The following is an 18,635-nucleotide window of genomic DNA, read 5'->3' as shown; positions in this document are numbered from 1 at the left end:
AACTTTAACAATAAATTAAATTAGTATCTTTCCAGCAACAATATAATTGCAGGTTAATACGTGCATTGAAACCATGCTGATTTGAGACTGACTCCCTGCCTCTGATAGTGAAGGAATGCTATGTGTGGTTCTGTATTTTGCTCCAGGATAAGTAAAAAGTACTACAATTTGTGGCACATGAAAATATCTAATTCTCCAGCTCAATTAGCAGTAGGAATCTACAGCAGATAGGTCTGTAATGAAACCATAGGGAGTAAAGTCCAAGTGATAACCTGGATCAGCAAAATAGGTTCACTTTTAAGGGACCATGATTTGTCCATGCTTCTGCAAATTTCGATATGATGAAACTTAGCCAATATTGTGCTGACATAACAGCATCACAACTCAAGGCATGTTAAGTCCTGCCATCTCCTTCCGAAACGTGCTCCTGGGGCTTGTGCGCTGTAATTGTATTCACCGCTCATTTAACTGGCAAATGGTAACGTGGTTGGTTTAAAGGACAGATAACTAATGTGGTTAACTGCAACTAAGAGGTTCTAAATGCACTACAGGGCTTTTATGGCATGGTCACGAGACTCGCGGCATAAGAGCCTCTACAGAAAACCCTACGTTTACCTAGTTGTTTTGCCTTTTAGAACACACATCTGATTAAAACAGACTGTTAAAAGCCTGATTATATCTCGGCAGGTTTAAGTCTGTTTATGTTTAACATACATGAATGGCCTACGTGAGGGTCTTATTAACAAACAATTAAAAGTGACGTCTTAAACATTGCCAGACAAGGAAGTGACAGGAGGGCAGCTGTGCTATGCACTTTTCATTTGCTTCAGCAGCTATTCTGAAGAATACTGAATGCACCAGAAGCAGGTGATGCCATGAGACTGTCAGTTTAGTGAGTGGCACTAAGGACAATGATGTCGCCATGGCTGCAGACATAGGCTCAGAAGTACAAGACCAAATGTGCACGTGATGTAGGGGTGTACAGTGCTCTTGTTTTAAGGGATCTATTGGAAACCTGTTTTACAGTCAACTTTTGCTGAGGTCTTGGTTTGCCTGCGACTGTGGGATGCATAAGGGAATGACAGGTTTTATCTCAGGCCATGTCTTACAAAAAAAGTATAGAGCTTCTCTTGGACCCTGCCTGAGCTATCCTGTAAACGCTCAAATGGAAACAGCAAGCAGCAGAGTTGCGCACAGTGTCGCAATTATTCTATATGCTACTTGTAGCTGCCATGGTCATCCTAACTCATATGGCCTTTAATCCAGTCTCATCCCCGTCTAGTTTTATCTAGTGGCAATACCTCCTCCTAACTCAGTTTCCTGAATATCAATCTCTTCCTATGTAAAGAGGTTTTTCTTCCACTGCAATTCTTGCTCTGTCTGTATAGCAATGCAAATCCATAAATGGTTTAAAATGTAGTCCTGAGCGGTGAACTTTGCTCCGTTCATGGAGTTTGCAGAGTTTTCTGCACTCTGCAAAGCTCGCGGAGTGCAGAAAATTCCGCTTCGCAATGTTCAGCGTAATTTTTCCCCCGCTCGCAAACGGTAAGTTTGCGATCGCGAACAATACGTACGCGAGCTGCTGCTTGGGTAAAATTTCTACCCAAGTGGCAGCAATACCAGCACAAACTGCAAGTTCGCACTGCACTCCGTCACTCGCAGAACTTCGCTACGTTTTTTTGTAACTTCGGAGTTCAGCGTAGCAAAACTCCACGAACTAAGCCCAGGCCTAGTAAAATGTACAAAAATTGAAATAACTGTTGAAGCAAGATCAAGATGAAACACAGATGCTAACTAACAAAGAAAACAGGGGGGGTGGGGCGAGGGGTATGCAAACTCCTCCACAACCTATTCTTCACAATACCTAAACCTCGAAGTCAGGAAATGGATCAACATCTTGAGTTTAATTTGAAAAGTTACAACGTTGCCTTAAAGCATACTTCATCGGTCTTTGGCACAGTCTAGTGACACAACATACAGGAGAAAAGGCTAACATCCAGGCCTACGTGAGCAGCCACAACTTTGGGCACATTCCAGCATACACTAATTAGTGTGATTACTTCCTTTATTGGAGTCATTATGTCAAAATACCTGGGCCAACAAAAATCCTAAAAGGGATGACATACAGTTAAACCTCTTCTGCAGTTTAAAGCCGGGAATAACATGTACTTGCGTTTTCTTCATTCAGACTCACTTCCATGCATGGCATCAAGAGGACTCAAATTTCAACAAGAGGCAGTTCTTATAAACGGCACAGTCTGGACAAGAGGTTTGGAACTTGTTCAAAGACAGCACAAAGTTAACCACCTTCTTCGATGTAAATATGCAAACCTACATACCTACGATTATGTACGAGACCAACATTTTTACTTTCTTCTAAGTCACTTTGCTAAAACGATTTACATGGAAAGATCAAGAATTTGAAGGTTTGTGATTTGATTTGTCAACTTGTAAAGCGCACGAATGCCTGTGGGCGTCTTGGCGCTATGATAAATCCTTCCATCTCCTGAACGATGTCTAAAGTTACGCAGAGAATAGCCATGTTTTTACATCCTTTCTAAAGGATTCCAAAGATGGGCAGGTTTTTATGGCAAGAGGTAGCTGGTTCAAAGTACGTGCTGCGTGTACAAGGAAACTTCTACTGCCCCAGTTGGCTCGTCTAAATCTGGGAACGGTAATTAGTTTCAATTGGCCGGATCTCAGAGGTCTAGTTGGTTCATATTGTTTCAGATGATACCTCAAAAATTGTGATCCTTTTCCCTGAAATGCCTTGTAGGCCAGGCAGAGTGATTTAAATTTCACCCTCTTTGCAATTGGCAGCCAATGCAAAGATTTTAGTTAGTGACTGATTGGCTCAAATGTAGGTATGCTTAAGACCAGTCTGGCTGCCGCATTTTGCAGACGTTGTAGTTTGTCTATAACTTTTGTCCTAGCTCCGGCATATAGACCATTTCCGTAATCCAGTCTCGCCAATGTTAATGCTGTTACTACTGTTTGACGTGAATCCTGTGGTAGATTGGGAAGTAACTTTTTTATCATTTTTAGAATATACCAGAGTGTTGATGACAGCTTGCTGGCTTGGGCTTCAAATGATAAATTGATGTCAAGAGTGAAGCCCAGATTCTTCACTTTTTCTGATGATCCTGGGCATCTGCCCAAGTCCTTGGGCCACCAGGCGGGGGACCAGATGTTTTTGTCACCCCCTAGTGTCATCACTTCACTCTTATCTCCGTTGAGCTTTAGGCAATTCTTTTCCATCCATTGACTGACCTGTGTCATACAAATTTGGTATTGTTCCGCTGTTTCCTCTACATCCTTGCTGATGGTCACCACAATTTGAGTGTCGTCAGCGTAGGATATTGGGGTGAAACCACAGTTTCTTATTATATCTGCAAGGGGGGGCCACATACAAGTTAAAAAGGGTGGGACTCAACGAGGAAACCTGCGGGACCCCACATGGCAGATTAAAAGATTTGGATTTTGCTTCTCCTACTTCTACTGTGAAAGTTCTGTTAGCTAGGTAGGATGAAACGAGGGTACATGCTGAATCATGTATTTCTGCTGTTTTTAAACGATTTAGAAGAATCTCATGACTGACCGTATCGAAGGCCGCCGATAGGTCGAGTAGTATCAAGGCGGCCTTCGCTCCGTTGTCCATCACTTTCCTGAGTTCCTCCACAGCTGTGATTAAAGCAGTTTCTGTTCCGTGTCCTTCGCGGAAACCAAACTGTGAGTGGTCCAGCCAGTTACCGTCCATCAGATAGCGGGATAGCGGTTTGTTTAAGATTTTCTCTAATATGTTAGCGGCGAAAGGGATCCTGGCTATTGGTCTGTAGTTGCTTGGTTCTTCACAGTCCATTACTAAAAAAATCAAATCTGGTCTGATTGATATCTTTTTCCAGTCATCTGGAAAGGTGTTAGTTCCGAGTATTTGACCAAATAATTTTTCTAGTACCAGGCTCAGTTGTTCTGAACAGATTTGCATTGTTTTGGGAGGACAAGGGTCTGTTGGACTACCTGAGTTGATGGCGAGTAATTCTTTCTGAATTTGATCCTTTGTTGGAGGGGTAAAATGGAACAATGTGGGTTGGATTGTTTGTTCCACTAAATTTGTTGATTGTGAGGTTGCCCGATCTGCCAGGTTTGCCTTATCTGTATTAGGACTTTTAAAAGAGTCATAAACTGAGGACACTTTTTTTTTAACGAAAAATTCACCTAGAGTATTGCAGAATTCTGATGACATTTCATCTAAAGTATTATTTTCAATTTTTGAAAGTTTTTTTAACAGTAAAGAGGGCTTTACTGGAGTTTTTTAATTCATTAATTTTTTGAACATAGTATTTGCTTTTCTCGGATGTTATTTTTTTAGGTCGAGCAGACCTAAAAAGCATGCGAAGTATGCTTTGTCTGCTCGACATCTTTTGTTGGCGTGTTCGGGGGAATGTGAGACAGTGATCGCCCACGCGCCTCGCTGTCTCAGATTCCTCCTCGAGGGCGCGCACGTCGCCGTGCACATCCCCTTCCTGCCATTCACTCTCAATCACACACAGCCACACTCACGCATGCGCGCACATACACACACATACAACCACCCACGCAGGCACAATGTATACACACACACACACGAGCGCCCATGCACGCACGCACATACATACATGCAGAGACACCCCCCGCACACATACACACACGAGAGCACTGAGGCCCCCCCAGCCCTTTGAAACTTACCGGGCCAATCTCGGGGGACTCCACTCGCAGCACGCTCCTTTCCCGGGGCTCCCACTTGGTCAAGGGAGCCCCGCAACACTTCCGCAACCTCCTGCTGGTGGCCCCGGGGCTCTCCACCGCTCACAGGAACCCCGGGCCGCAAGACGGATTTACGCCTCCTGCCTCCTCTTCCGGTCCGAACGCGGCCACGCCCCCGTCACAAGGCGACCTTGCCTGACTTCCGGTGCGGCCGCGGCGGGATTCACTGCTGGTTTTTAAAGCACTGAAAAATTAACTAATGTCCGCAGCGCAGTATTGTACAATGAAAACCAGCACATATCTTCAGTGACGCCTTGTTGTCAACTTGTTTTAATATGTGATCGATAAAGTGAGCTCAAACAGCTTGGGTGTAGTTTCCTCTTGTCCATCTACTTGTGGGCGGAGTGTGAAAGAATAATGTTTATTTCCTGGCAGGCTGTAGGCGCATCTATCGCTGCTCCATCCCTCAGAGCCCCCTGGGTTCCTAATGTAGTAATCTTCCTCCCGGGCCTTCTGAGACAGACACCTGTGCCCTGTACCCCGACTCGAAGGCCGGTTATAACTCTCAACCAGTTGCCTGCTCCTGACTGGCCTCAGTTGGCCACTGAGGCTATGCAGTAAATGCCTGCTGCTTACTCGGAAATTTGTTAACGCCATGTTAGATGCGTCAACCATCTAGATGGCTCAGTGAGTTATCTGCTGTAACCTACACGTCACGGATTCGTATCCGGCAAGGCCATCTCAGCCGTATATCCTTCCGATGCCAGTAAACGGAGTACCTAAACATGGGTGATACTAGGCAGATCTGGTGTTCACAGTGCTGAGAAACAAAAAAGATACGAGGGGCTAAATAAAAGCAGGTTATTCTTTTTATCCTCACAGACAACGCTTTACTAAACCCTCTGCCTTTACAGCCTAAACCTATAATACATTCTAAAAGTTGCAGGCGCATGGTGGGAATTCTCTGCATGGGAGAGGAGTTGACATTCAGTAGCTCGCACGTAAATTATTTAAGCAGGACATCACTTCCGGGCTTGGAGGTAGAAAGAGGTCCATAAACCCAGCTGTCACTGGAATAAATAAATATTAATTGAGATGAAAACTGCCCATAGTTGAGCATAAAACCGGGCAACTCCGTGGCACGCAAAATTAAATATTAAAAGCTACCAGGGGCTTGGATTGCAGTATGAGCATTGTTTTAATTACTTCTGAATAATGGCCTTTTGAAAATTACCCATTAAAGGAGCAGGTGTGTGAAATATGTAGAATAAGTCTCGCTTTAATGCCACATGGCCCCCTTTAATGAGCACACTGCACTGGTATTCATATATCACAAAATGACTGCATGCACCTTTTCGTGAGAGCACATTACTAATCACAATAACCAATGGACTAACCATTGACCTTGGGTTCCGGAGTAGCGCTCTACTTGCCGTAAAGTGCTTCAACGTCTTGTATGGGCTAGTTAGCGCTTTATAAATCCAGTAACATTTACATGAAAAGTCTCGCTTTTACGTGAGTTTTACCTATTGGCATTGTAAATGACAATGACTTTTATTTATGTTTTCGTTTTAAAATGTAAATAAAAGGCATGGTTATTTACAATGCCAATAGCTTAAAATCGCGTAAATGTGAGACCTATTTGCAATGCAATAGGTCTCGCATTTGCGAGAGTTTAAGCTATTGGCTTTCTAAATAACAATACTTTTTATTTATTGGTTGTAAAAATAAAGACATAAATAAAAGACATTGTCATTTATAATGCCAATAGCTGAAACTCTTGCAAATGCGAGACCTATTGCATTGCAAATGCTTGTTATAACTAGCTAAGGCTGCTTTATATTTTTTTTTTGCTGTACGTCGTAATTGGTTATCCACTTTTTTTCTGCTCTTCTACACGATTGTTTTTGTACCTTCAAAGCTTCTGAGAACCATGGTTGTGAAGGGGTCTTTCTTTTAAAAGTATCTTTCTTTTGTGGAACTGTAAGTTGGACTGCGTTCTCCAGCCACTTATTGAATTGTTTACAGGCTTTATTGCTATCTACATCTAGAGTTGGATAAGATGAGCATAGAGTGTCCATAAATGCCTGGGGTTGGATTTTGGGCCAGTCATGATATGTGGTTTTTTTATGGCTTCAGCCGGTCTTCCTGTATCTTGTGCAATATCTATTGAGAAGGAGACCATCGTGTGATCTGACCACGGGATCGTGAGCGTGTCAATTTTATTTATCTTCTGGCATGATGTAAAAATACCATCCAGAGTGTGGCCGGCGCAGTGCGTATCTAAATGTACTTTTTGTTCTAAGTCAAAGTTAGCCATTTCATCTTTAAATGAAATTACCTTGGGGTCAGATGTTTTCTCCAGATGTATATTAAAGTCTCCAAGAATTGTATAGTCAAGGCTCGTGACGCTTGATTCTAGAAATGGACTTAAAAGCTCAATTAAAGGCGTTTTGGCATTAGGTGGTCTATAAATCAGTAGGCCATTAAATGTATAATTGTTGGTAATTTTTATTTGAAAAGTTAATGTTTCACAATCTGGGTTGCTTCCTTTGTCTGAACTTTTGATCTTAAATTCCTCCTTAGCTATAATTGCTAATCCTCCTCCACGTTTCATTTTTTTATCGGCTCTGTAGATAGAGAAACCCTCTGGAATCGCCAGGGTCAGATCAGCGTCAGATGCTTCGTCTGCCCACGTTTCAGTAACAAATAGAAGATCTATATTTTGGTTTTCAATTAACTCTGCTGTGTGGTCATTATGTTTAACCATAGATCTAACATTGATTAGTCCTGCTTTAATAGTTGAGTTTCTATAGATTGGTATCTTAGGTTGGTTGTGGATCGTATTAAGAGCTCTAATCCGTGAGAAAGCAAATGCTTGTGAGCAAGATGAACAGGTCTTACCTTCCTTATATAAGTCGATCGGAGTGCATGTGGCGCAAGGTCTCAGTGAATGGAGCTCCTGGCTGGAATAAGTCCGTCCTCTTTTAATCGGTATGATTTTTGTCAGGGGGCATGGCCCTGGGCCCGGTCCCGGCACGGACGTGCGCAGACGGGCTTGCCTTAGGCGTGCCTTCGGCGCGCAGACGTCGCGCCTGCTGCGCTCATCCGCTGCTAGTCCAGGGAATGCACATAGTTTATAGGAGAGAGGAGATGTGGGCGGGGCGTGGCCTTGGGGTCTCCGGTAATGGCGGCAATAATGTTTTTAAAGTCCGCAACAGCGCTAATATCCCCTGCTCGGTGGTGCCCAGTGCGTTTAAATCATAGCTTTAGTGCCCAGGGAGAGGGGATCAGATGGATAAAAACACATTAAGTGCACTCAAATTTTAAAAATAATGGCGATCTTTCTCCCAGCTTCCGCCTCAGGAGATGGTGGTTTCTAAGTAGCGCTTGTATTCAGCTACCTTTATGTACCTGCGATGGGGGCGTGGCCTTACGATAGTGGGCATGGCCTTGGGGTCTCCGGTAATGGCGGCAATAATGTTTTTAAAGTCCGCGATAGCGCTAATATCCGCTGCGCGGTGGTGCCCAGTGTCTACCTAAAGTAACAGTGTATGTGAGCTACATAACTGCTCAGAAATGGCAGAATGTATTAAGTTACGGATTAAAAGTATAGAGCTTAAGCCATTGCTCATTATTTCATCAATTTCTTTTTTTTTAATTCACTAGTGCAAATTAACTTGTTGGACACAAGCCTACACAAATATGATTTAAGTAAGGTTATCATCTGTTAAGGATGACATTTAAAATGCTTTTGATCTGCTGTGAGATTTTTTTTAATTGCTGCAAACTACACTTCAATATGTTTTTGTCCGGTTAACATTTTGAAGATGTAACAAGACTGATTCTGCCATTCAGAAACATTAGGATCAAACTATACGAACTAAAGTCTACACAAAGGTTAAAATACATTCAGTTTTGGCAATATATTTCAAAATAGCAATGCAAATAGTATATTTTGAAGAAACTCTTGAAACTGATGAGAACACAAACACTATTCAAAAAACAAAACAGTGTTCAGATTTTCCAATTAACACAGTCCCGTCAAGACTAAATAAAAGTGTGCAAACACACACACACACACACACACACCTGAGCTTAGCGTTTCTCACTTTAGTAAGCCACATTCACAATTTAGACGTTTACCTAGATTCTGGTCAACATGCATGGTTTGTGCATGCATTCCATCGTCCCCTGCCAATGACTGGTAAACATTTTTATAAAACCGGCTTTGAAGTTGTCTGGGTATCCTTGGCTGAGGTCTTATATGATCTTCTCCCAGATAATTTCGGGTTGTTTGCGAATCGAACCAGGTTTCACCATTATCCCTATGGTTATAACGGGAAAGAAGTCTTTCACTATTTATTTTCTGGTCTTCAGTCACTTTTCCACAAACTGTAGGGTGTGCTGGTAAATCTTTCACCATAACATTGCGACCACAACTGCTGCAACATTCTGTCCGCGTGCCACAGTAACTTTCATGGTCGCTTACTTTGTTGTGCGACAACTCGAGTTCACAGTATTGGCACTGTGCAGGGCGCAAAGGACACTTTGAGACCTAAAAAGTAGATGAAATGGCAGATCAAATCTCTAGAGTACTTAATAAATTTTAAGTAGGCCCATAAGTCACCATTTACAATTACAATATCAAAGCATCAGTTCTACATTTCTTTAACAAATGTACTTGATATAGGTTAATTTGAGAACAGGTGATTGTGTAAAAATCTAAGCAGATTGAATTAAATTGTCCTGGCATGGAACTTCATTTATTTTAACTGATTGAAGAAAGTGCTGCTTAGTAAAGATTCTCTTGCACCCTCCCCACTCTTCAGGGTAGTAAGGATACTCGCATCTGTTTGCTAAGCATGGGGACTAAACTATCAATGCCACCAAGGTTTGTAGAGTAGGAGATTCTAAGGAATACACTCACTCGATCACTCCCCTCCTACAAATGAGCAAGCTGAGAGTAAGCAAAGACAAAGTAGTGGGAGTTTGTAATTATCTGCGATAGTCACTTTAAATGTATGCACTTTCCCATTTCTGCTTTGATTTTGATAGACCAAACAGCAGTAAAACAAATAAATAGACTTTATTTTGATTTATATAAAAGGTAACATGTTTGCTTCCTAACATATACTGTTTTCGCAACAAAAACTATACTCATTCAGCATGTAAATTTGTCATTGTAACGTCAGACCTTCAAGAAACATGAATAAAACCACTGTTACACAAATAGAGAGAAAAAAAAATGAATATCCAAAGCAAAGCAAATTGATGACGTAATTGTGCTCTCCAATACTATTTACCTGCACACTGTCGCAATTCATGCAGGACTAATGATGGTAAAAAAAATACATATGCAATAAGCAGAATGATCGATATCACTGGTCCAGTGACCTCTCACTTTCATAAGAAAGGAGAAATGAAAGGACAACACACCCCTCCAATGTATTCTGAAGGAATGTTTATGGTTACAGAGGCATTGCTGATCGTATTGTTCAAAATGCCTTTCCAAAACTCTGCCGTTTTCTCTACAATGCTGCCCTGTGATTCAGGAGGGTAATAGACAACGTATGAAACAAAGGCCAGTGAGTACAGAATTCTCGACAAGGAAAATATTAGCCAGTTCTTGAATTAGCAATATAGAAGAGATCTTACCATCTCTTTTTTTTTTTTTTTTAATGTTTTTATTCAAAAAAAAAAAATTTACAACTTTTTTTCCCTTAACTCCTCCCCCCCCCCCCCCCCCCCCCCCTGCACAGGACATGAAAAATAGCGAAAGAATACAATCAAGTTTCGTTTTTTTCCATGACATTACTATATCTCAAGTTACAATTTACAATAATTCAGACTGGCAAATTATACTGGGTAAGCTAGAGCATTATTAAAAACAACTGGTAGAAACCCCTTAAAGGGCGAATAACCAAACATAACCCCATGCATACAGCTAGAATAATATTCCTGATTGCATTATACACCCGCCCTGAGGCCCTATGGAAGTTCTAAGTTTCCTGCCACCCTATTCTTCCAATCTGTTATTGGTTTCCAGATCTGCAGACCTAGGGATCTAGCATTCTTCCCTTTTCTGGCGTATAGCGCTTTTTCCATGTTGTATATATACAAAAGCCTGGCCAACCATTGCTGCATAGTGGGGGGGAGCTTGTCTCGCCATGCTGAAGCTATGCATAGACGAAATACTGCCATAGCTACGAACAGAAAGTTCTCCAACTGTGGTTGTTCTCCAGTCCCGTCCAATCCCATTAATATTACTTGGGGTGTCATTGTTAACTTACAATTCAGTGATCTATCTAAAAACCCTTCGATTTCTTTTATCAGAGGAACTAGGTTGGGGCATTCGCCAAACATGTGAGCTATGTCTTACCATCTCAACGTGTAACACACACTCTTGTAACTCAGGAAGATTCACAGTGGTTCACGAGGGATGGTCACCCAAGAGGACCAACATTATTGTATACAAATATTGGGATGTTTCACCTTGCCTATTTAATTTGGCCTCTTCTAAACGAACTAACCAACGTGGTACTTTATCACACATTTGACTTCCAAGCGATCTCTATATTCCCAATTTTAGCCACTAAGGAATCACCAAGCTAGGTGAGGAATTCATATAACTCCTGTCTTTAGGGTGCACTTTTGTCCTATTCTGCAACTTCTCTATTCATTATCTCGATAAATGTTATGCTCGATGTCGAGATGTTTTTGCTTTTATTCAGAATCAGGATTTAATGTTGTTCTACATGATCCACACAGCAAAACAATGTTTCTATTTTTTCCAGAATTAAAAACTAATCCCTAAAGGTTATCTATATTTTTATAGAGCGCTAATCACAGTTGAGGGCCTCCAAGCACCGTGTAGAACGTGTGCGATGCCAACACAGGGTGGAGCTTACTCGAAAAGCCAGGTCTTCAGTTTCTTGTGAATGTCAAGAACAGAAGGAGGTGCCTCTTATGTCTTGCGGGAGGTCGTTCCAGGCTTCAGGGGCCAGGTATGAGGGGTGCTGCCCCCTGCTCTGTTCTTCTGCATGCGCTGAGGTGGTTGATCGTGAGAAACCACCAGAGCAGAGGTGTCTGGAAGGTTGGTGGAAGGGATTACGGCTGTTAAGGTAAGCAGTTCCAGTGTTGTGCAGAGATTTGACGGTGTGAGGGAAGAGTTTAAAGTGTGCACTTATATCGGAAGCCAGAGGAGTTCCCCAAGGTGTGGTGTGATGTTGTCTCGGCGTAAGACGTTGAGGGCTAGTCTGGCTGCTGCGTTTTGGATGCTGTTAATCTTTGCATCTTCTTTCAGTCCAGATTTTCCTTCAGGTATTGACTTCCCATTTCGTCAAGTAGGCATTAAGCTTCGCCCTATTCTTTCACTTTTCATGCAGTTCCAGGTCAACACTGTAGTAAAACACTTGTGTGCGACAGTACAGGTCATATAGACACTTCAAGGCTTCAGCTTGAGTCTCAACTCTAGCTAAGGTTTCTGGAGGTTCCATTGCTCTTTTGGTTACAAGGTGCAGAAACACACAATGTCCAGACAGTGTCCTCTATCTTAAGCTAAGGATCCATCTTCTGCATGTACATCCTACAACACGGCTATTGGGACATTTTATATTGCTGCTTTTTCAGAATAGAAATTCAGGGCAAAATAGTATCTCCGTGGGATTCCCACTGAAACATTAATGATTCCTTCAACGCCAGAGTGCAAAATTGGTACTATCAAGAAGATTCAAGAAAATATTCAAGAAAAGAAGGGTTTGTCTCATATGCTTACCCTTACTAATATTTAAGCATTTTTTTGGTAGAGTACATATTAAGGTTTAACTTCTGACTGAGTAAAATCAAAGTATTTACTAGGCAACTTCTTCCTTACTTTCAAAAGGAACTGCTTTTTAAAAGTTACATCAAGATAAAAGGTCAGTGCTAGTGGAGTACAATATTAAAACAGTAGTGGCATGAAAAACTTTTCAGATATTGGGGGGCCTGCTGCTGGGATTTTGAGAAGTAGAGTGCAGTTCCTAAACACTGAAACAATCATTAACGCTGTACTGATAAACATGCTGTGTTCTCACAGCAGCCGCAGGCCTCATCATGTCTTCTGTACTGAAACAGCTATTTCTAGTCTGTGGAGTCAACATCGCAGTTAGAGAAGGTTGCTTGATCATAATGTTTCAGGTATGTAAATTTTCTGACACCTTAATGTGCATCTTCCTACTTATCAAATAACCCAAGCTTGGGTAACTGCAATGTGGTTAGGGGAAAATGATGACTGAAAAGGGGCGATTCCTCTTCATCGCTCTCTTTAATAAGAAGTACATACTAAGCAAGGTGACTTTTGGGAACACAGTACATGGCTGAATTATCTAGACATAGGATCCTGCAATAACAGAATGTCTGCCCCAAAGAACCCTCATGTTGTATGTTAAACTGGGCTCCCTCAAAGTGTTAAATAGATCAAAAGACAAACTAACAATAATTTATGAACTATCTCCATACGTTACGCAAGTATAAAAGTACCAATGCAAATACAGACCTTGTGAGCCTCAAGGTGACGTTTTTCCATCTTCATATTACACTTACAGAGTACCTGTGAAGAAATTAAGGGATGTCAAATCAATAAAGAACAAATTATTCTCTACGTTCGGATTTTGCATCGAAATTATTCAAAGTACTACCTGAGCATGGTCTGTGTCAATGTGGTTCTCCATTTCAGACTTCGGGAAGGGATCTCCGCAAAACGTACATACATCAATATTTCTTTTGCAGTGTATTTCATGGATGGTGAAATTGCCTTCAGGAATATCCTTTTTGCTACAAATGAAAAAGAAACATATTTAACTGAATATAAGCAGTATTCTTGAAATCAACCTGTAAGGCTGCATATACACAATCACTATATATATATATATAAGAAGCCCGAGACGGCGGGATACAGAGGCAACATCTGTGGTTACAGGTGGTCTTTCCATTCTTTAGCATCTGTAGGAAAGATTATTGTTCAGCAGGAAAAAAAACACAACCAGAAAGAACTCAAACCCCCCGCCTCTATTCATTCCAATTACAATGCCATGACCCCATTGTAATACAGATGAAACCGTATTACCTATGCAAGAGCAGAGAACTCAAAGTCCTTGCGTCCTTATTGCAGAAGGCTGGGTTCACCGTTTTATTTTTTATTATTGCTGTTATAGCTTTTCAAGGTAGAGAGCACAGAAGCTACAAATTGAGCCCTGCCCTCTAGCAACTGAGTTTTCAATGAATGTATTCTGTCCATCCAAGAAGTGCGGCTTTCTGCACATCTGTGCATCAGGTCTTAAAACACTAGAAAGCCTGAAGGGGCAATCAGTGCTGGGTGGGGTGACCTGATGTGATGGAATCAATGATGGCCTCTGTAATGAGACTGGCAGGCCAGTAGAAGGCTTTAAGGTGTCTGCTACTGGGGAAAGATAGACCAGGAGGACATTGCCTCAATGACAAACAGATACAGCTGAAAGTGGACTGCCTACTGCTGCATGGAACCCCACCAATGAGTGGGGAGATCATTCCAGGGTATATGGGGAGATCATTCCAGGGTATATGGAGAGATCCATTTCTGGGTAAAGATGCCACCATTTGTTTTGCTAAGGAGCAGCAGTCCCTCACAAAATGGAATTATGACTATAATAACAGAAATACAATGATGTCTATATATGTTCATATATACAAATGGATATTAGGATTTATTCTGAAAAATACACAAAGACATACAAGTGGGAAAGTTTGCTTTGAAAAATGGAGTTACCAAACTCAGGCATTGCGCATATTGGCATAGATCCAATTTAGTGACTAGGCCAAAAAAATGCATAGGAGCACAATAGCAAATATTAGTAACACAAATTATAGGTTTGTGTCAAGAGGCTGAAGTCGAGACGTTTCAATCCCTTAAGATAATGGAATCATCAGGACATAGCAATTGGTGCTGGAGAAGAATGCCATAGGAGAATGATTATCAGGTCCCTCAAGGAATAAGTGTAGAGATTCCCAGTCACGATTTTTCTATGTCTACGTGATTGACATATAATATTCTAGGAAGTAATTATTGCTGCTAACAGGGAGCAAAGTCATGCCAAGATAAGGGAATTGCAATTTGGAGTCCTTAGGGATCTAATAATCGGGCGAAATTATTTTAAGTCAATCGCGTAGACAGAATGATTTTTCTTTTTAAGATCTGCAATTTATGCACAAGATGATGGATTGCGTGGCACATATGCCAGATCTATACTTATACAAAAAACGCTGCGGCTGCTTAATCACATAATTCCAGTGGCCCACCTATAGAGGAAAATAAAGAAAATTAATTTACCAATTTCCACATAGCCGGGTTTCTGATTCAGTTGCAGACGCCATCGTGAAGAAATCCTGAAAAACAACAAAAGCATTTCAGTCAGAGTTCTATAAAAAAAAAAACGCCTTTCGACATGACTCAGCAGTTGTTTGCCTGCTTATTACGTAGAAATGGTTCGGCGATGACTCGCCCCGAGCTTCTCAAACAAACACAACTCTACATCAACCACCATGAGCAGGTTAGCCAAAGGATTTATTTCAGTTTGTGGACGCCGGGCCCTGCCTTAAACCCAGACAAAGCATACATCAACACATCTGCTCTTTGTAACATACTTCACTAGCTCAGCCTTTGACTGACATTTACACGCACGTTCCTAGCACAAAGCTGAACAGCAACCTGATACACACTGTACGGCCGAAGTCAAATGTACACCAAAGTGACGTCACAGCAGCCGATGCAGTCACCCTGTGCTGCTGAGCACACCGGAAGCGTCTGTCCAGCTACTTTTTTTCGAGCTAAGCTGCCCTAAATAAATGGGTGTAGTGGGCTGGACAAAGCCTACCGTGAGTGTACAAAAAAATAGGTATGTCGACAACAGACCAGAAACTGTAGGCGAGATCTAAATTGAAGGGACTATCAATAATCAATTACAGGGCCTCAGTAACACTTTGAACCCACAAACATTGAAGCCTCCCGGCCTCACCGAGGCACTGTTAACACCTTTGGCGTTCATAGAGGCCCACAATGAACCTAGCCTAGTTCTCCGCACAAAAAGGCAGCTTTAATGGACTGTGTGTAGTAAAGACGATTCACACATCATATGCGTTTCAAGTAGGAGGTATTTAAGGAACCAGGTCACATCATCACACTGTGTAACGCTCTTAGCCCCTCACTGAGATACTTACCCAATCACAGGCGGTCCAGGAAACTCCTGAAAACGTAACTTTTCAGACTTTTTATATGGACGTTACAGACGTTCATGACACAAGACCACATAACTTCAGCCATGGGCATATACCATATCTGGCTTGAGACTTAACCATGCACCACTTCTTTAAATAACTGAAAGGTCAAAACTCAAAAACAAAGAAATACACACTATCAAATTATATATGGGTGGGTGTTGAATTGAAGATGGACACTTCAATGTAGGTTGTAATGTAGTTTAATCCTTAAGCAAGCAGGTACACAGCTGACAGGTAGTCAGTCAGCGTCAACAAGAAACCAGTAGAACACATAGAGGAAAGTGGAACACAGTACAGTACATTCTAAAGAATGTGGAATGTGCACAGTTAAAGATAAATTACATATTGCACAACACATCCCCTTTGGAACGCAAGAACATAAAAATGATCATAACAAGCATCATCCCTTTCCTTTGAACAAAATGATTGTCCGACTGCAAGTGGGCTAGACCAATCCAAAATGGCCACCGCATATGACGCACGCGTTCACAATCAACGTCTGACGTAGGAGTGAAGACGCTGGAGAACTTGCGAGCATCAGAGGCAGTCACGCGCGAAGGCTCCAAATAGCAGTATTCGCAATGCAACGGTAAGAGCTCCGGATTTCAAAGCGCATTAGCTCTGGAAATAGCAATTTCGCTTAAAAAATAAATATTTAGCGATCCATAAACACATGAAAGGTGCTCAGCGCCCAATAACTCTAAGTCCATAGAGAAATGTTCAAAAGCGTCTGCAGATACTCCGTAGCGTCGTCTTTGCTTGTAGAGAACAAAGGATTACATTAATTCTTTTAAAAAAAAAAAATAAGTAGAATATCCCGATCGTCGCCACTTGTTGAATTGAAGATGGACACTTCAATGTGACAGGTAGTCAGTCAGCGTCAACAAGAAACCAATAGAACACATAGAGGAAAGTGGAACACAGTACAGTACATTCTAAAGAATGTGAAATGTGCACAGTTAAAGATAAATTACATATTGCACAACATAACAGTGGGGATCAACCAGGAGGAATTTTCCTCATTAATTTCGAGTGGTGTCAGACGAGAGTGACGCTCCAATATTTGTCTTCCAGAATGCTTCAGTGCAAAGCATTTCCAATCTGGTTTCTCACTTGCCTAAACTGCTACAAACGTCACACCAAACTTTTGAGTATAGCTCTAAGAATCTGTAATAATATTTGTGAGAAGTTGGCCTGATATGCAGTGTTCACTATTCTAGTGATCACTATGTATCAGTCCAAACAACCCTTATTGATGATTGGTTGTAAGTCAACCTGATAGACCAGCTATCCTAGTAGCATGGACAAGAGCAGTCTTTAGGCTAAACTCTAGAGGGCGTGTTAAGCCAGCTGTTATACCATCACATATACCCCTTGAACACCAAGTGAAAGGACACCACACAAGTTGTTATGAAAATAAAAGGATATTTATTTAGAACAAAAACAACCCTGGACTCTTTAGGAGGACAGGGTGCTAAGCACAATACAAAGCTCTTAAAGAATTTCTGAAAGTCGCACAATTTACACAAATGCCCGAGGGGCACGAAAAACCATATACTCTAAAAGTGGAATGCGAAATACTAGCAGGTAAGTAACTAGTCTCAAAGGCTTTAGGATCGCTAGGACTGGACTACTGAACCTTCAAATTACGAGCAGGAGGCCTAGGGAGATCGGGTGCAGAGTGTGCACTCTCACGCGGGATGCAGGACAAAGTCTATGGATGCTAGATTTCGTAAAGTTAGTGTTAAAAGACGAATCCGACTAGGTAGAGCTGAAACGAAAAAGGATCTGGACACTTAGATAGTTAAGCTATGCTGGAGCACTGAAATGCTCAGGTTACCTAGCCCAGGGGCTGCGGCTGCATAGGGCTGAAAAGACGTCGGGAATCCTCGTTGCAGTCTATGGAGCCTGAAAGAAGAAGTTGCTGGCAGGCGACCAGTGATGAAGTTCGATGTGATCCAAGCCTCGATCGGTGATGAAGGATACCTGTAAGCAGAGGGGACCAAGTTCTGAATCACTAGTCGGTGATTAGATGGGCACCAGGATGGCACCGGACGAAGTCACCTCGACCAGGTGAGTGGGCGACGCTGGGCTCTGAAGTCTCTCGGACCAGGAGGCTTTGTCGGCGACCAGGATGGAGGTGCGAGCTGTCCCACGAAGGTATCTGCTGTCGACGTTGCTGGACCCAGGATTGGGGCAACAACTCTTGGCAAATGCAAGCCCACGGGGTGGACTCAAAATGGCGTCTGGAGTGGACCAGGAGGGTCCGGGGTGCTCCTCTGTTGGAGGGGAGCAAGGGCCAGTCCGGAGCAACCAGACCAGCGATGAAAGTGTCGTCGCTCGTCGTCAAGAGGGCTACAAGCCAGCATGCAAGTAGCCGGACAACGCGGTGAGCAGCAAAGAGCAGAAGGGCCCCACGCAGATATGATGGATGCTGGGGGGGCTGGACTTCGGTGCTGGAGCTGCTCAGGGTCGGGGCTTCTCGAACCCCAAAGCACTCACTCGAGGATCCCTTGGCGGTCGTGCTGGATAAGCGTAGTGCAGTTCTGAAGATGGCCGGTCCCTCGAGGTCTCGTCACACCCACGAATCTCAGCTGGGC

At 42.4% G+C, this 18,635-nt stretch overlaps 1 protein-coding gene across 1 annotated transcript in view; it reads right to left on the bottom strand.

The window, feature by feature from the left end:
• Positions 1-18,635, bottom strand: part of TRAFD1 (TRAF-type zinc finger domain containing 1) — a 305,815-nt gene that overhangs the window by 214,191 nt on the left and 72,989 nt on the right. Inside the window, exons 2-5 of the mRNA XM_086943078.1 lie at positions 15,089-15,144; positions 13,422-13,557; positions 13,280-13,333; positions 8,890-9,301 (exon numbers count right to left, since the gene is read on the bottom strand). Of these exons, the coding sequence (XP_086799204.1) occupies positions 8,890-9,301; positions 13,280-13,333; positions 13,422-13,557; positions 15,089-15,132 (646 nt within the window). The 5' untranslated portion in view covers positions 15,133-15,144. The remainder of the gene's footprint in view (positions 1-8,889; positions 9,302-13,279; positions 13,334-13,421; positions 13,558-15,088; positions 15,145-18,635) is intronic.

This window comes from Lissotriton vulgaris, chromosome 11 (assembly GCF_964263255.1).
Source record: "Lissotriton vulgaris chromosome 11, aLisVul1.2, whole genome shotgun sequence".
Lineage (NCBI taxonomy): Eukaryota > Metazoa > Chordata > Amphibia > Caudata > Salamandridae > Lissotriton > Lissotriton vulgaris.
This window is presented reverse-complemented; position numbering and strand designations above follow the sequence as displayed.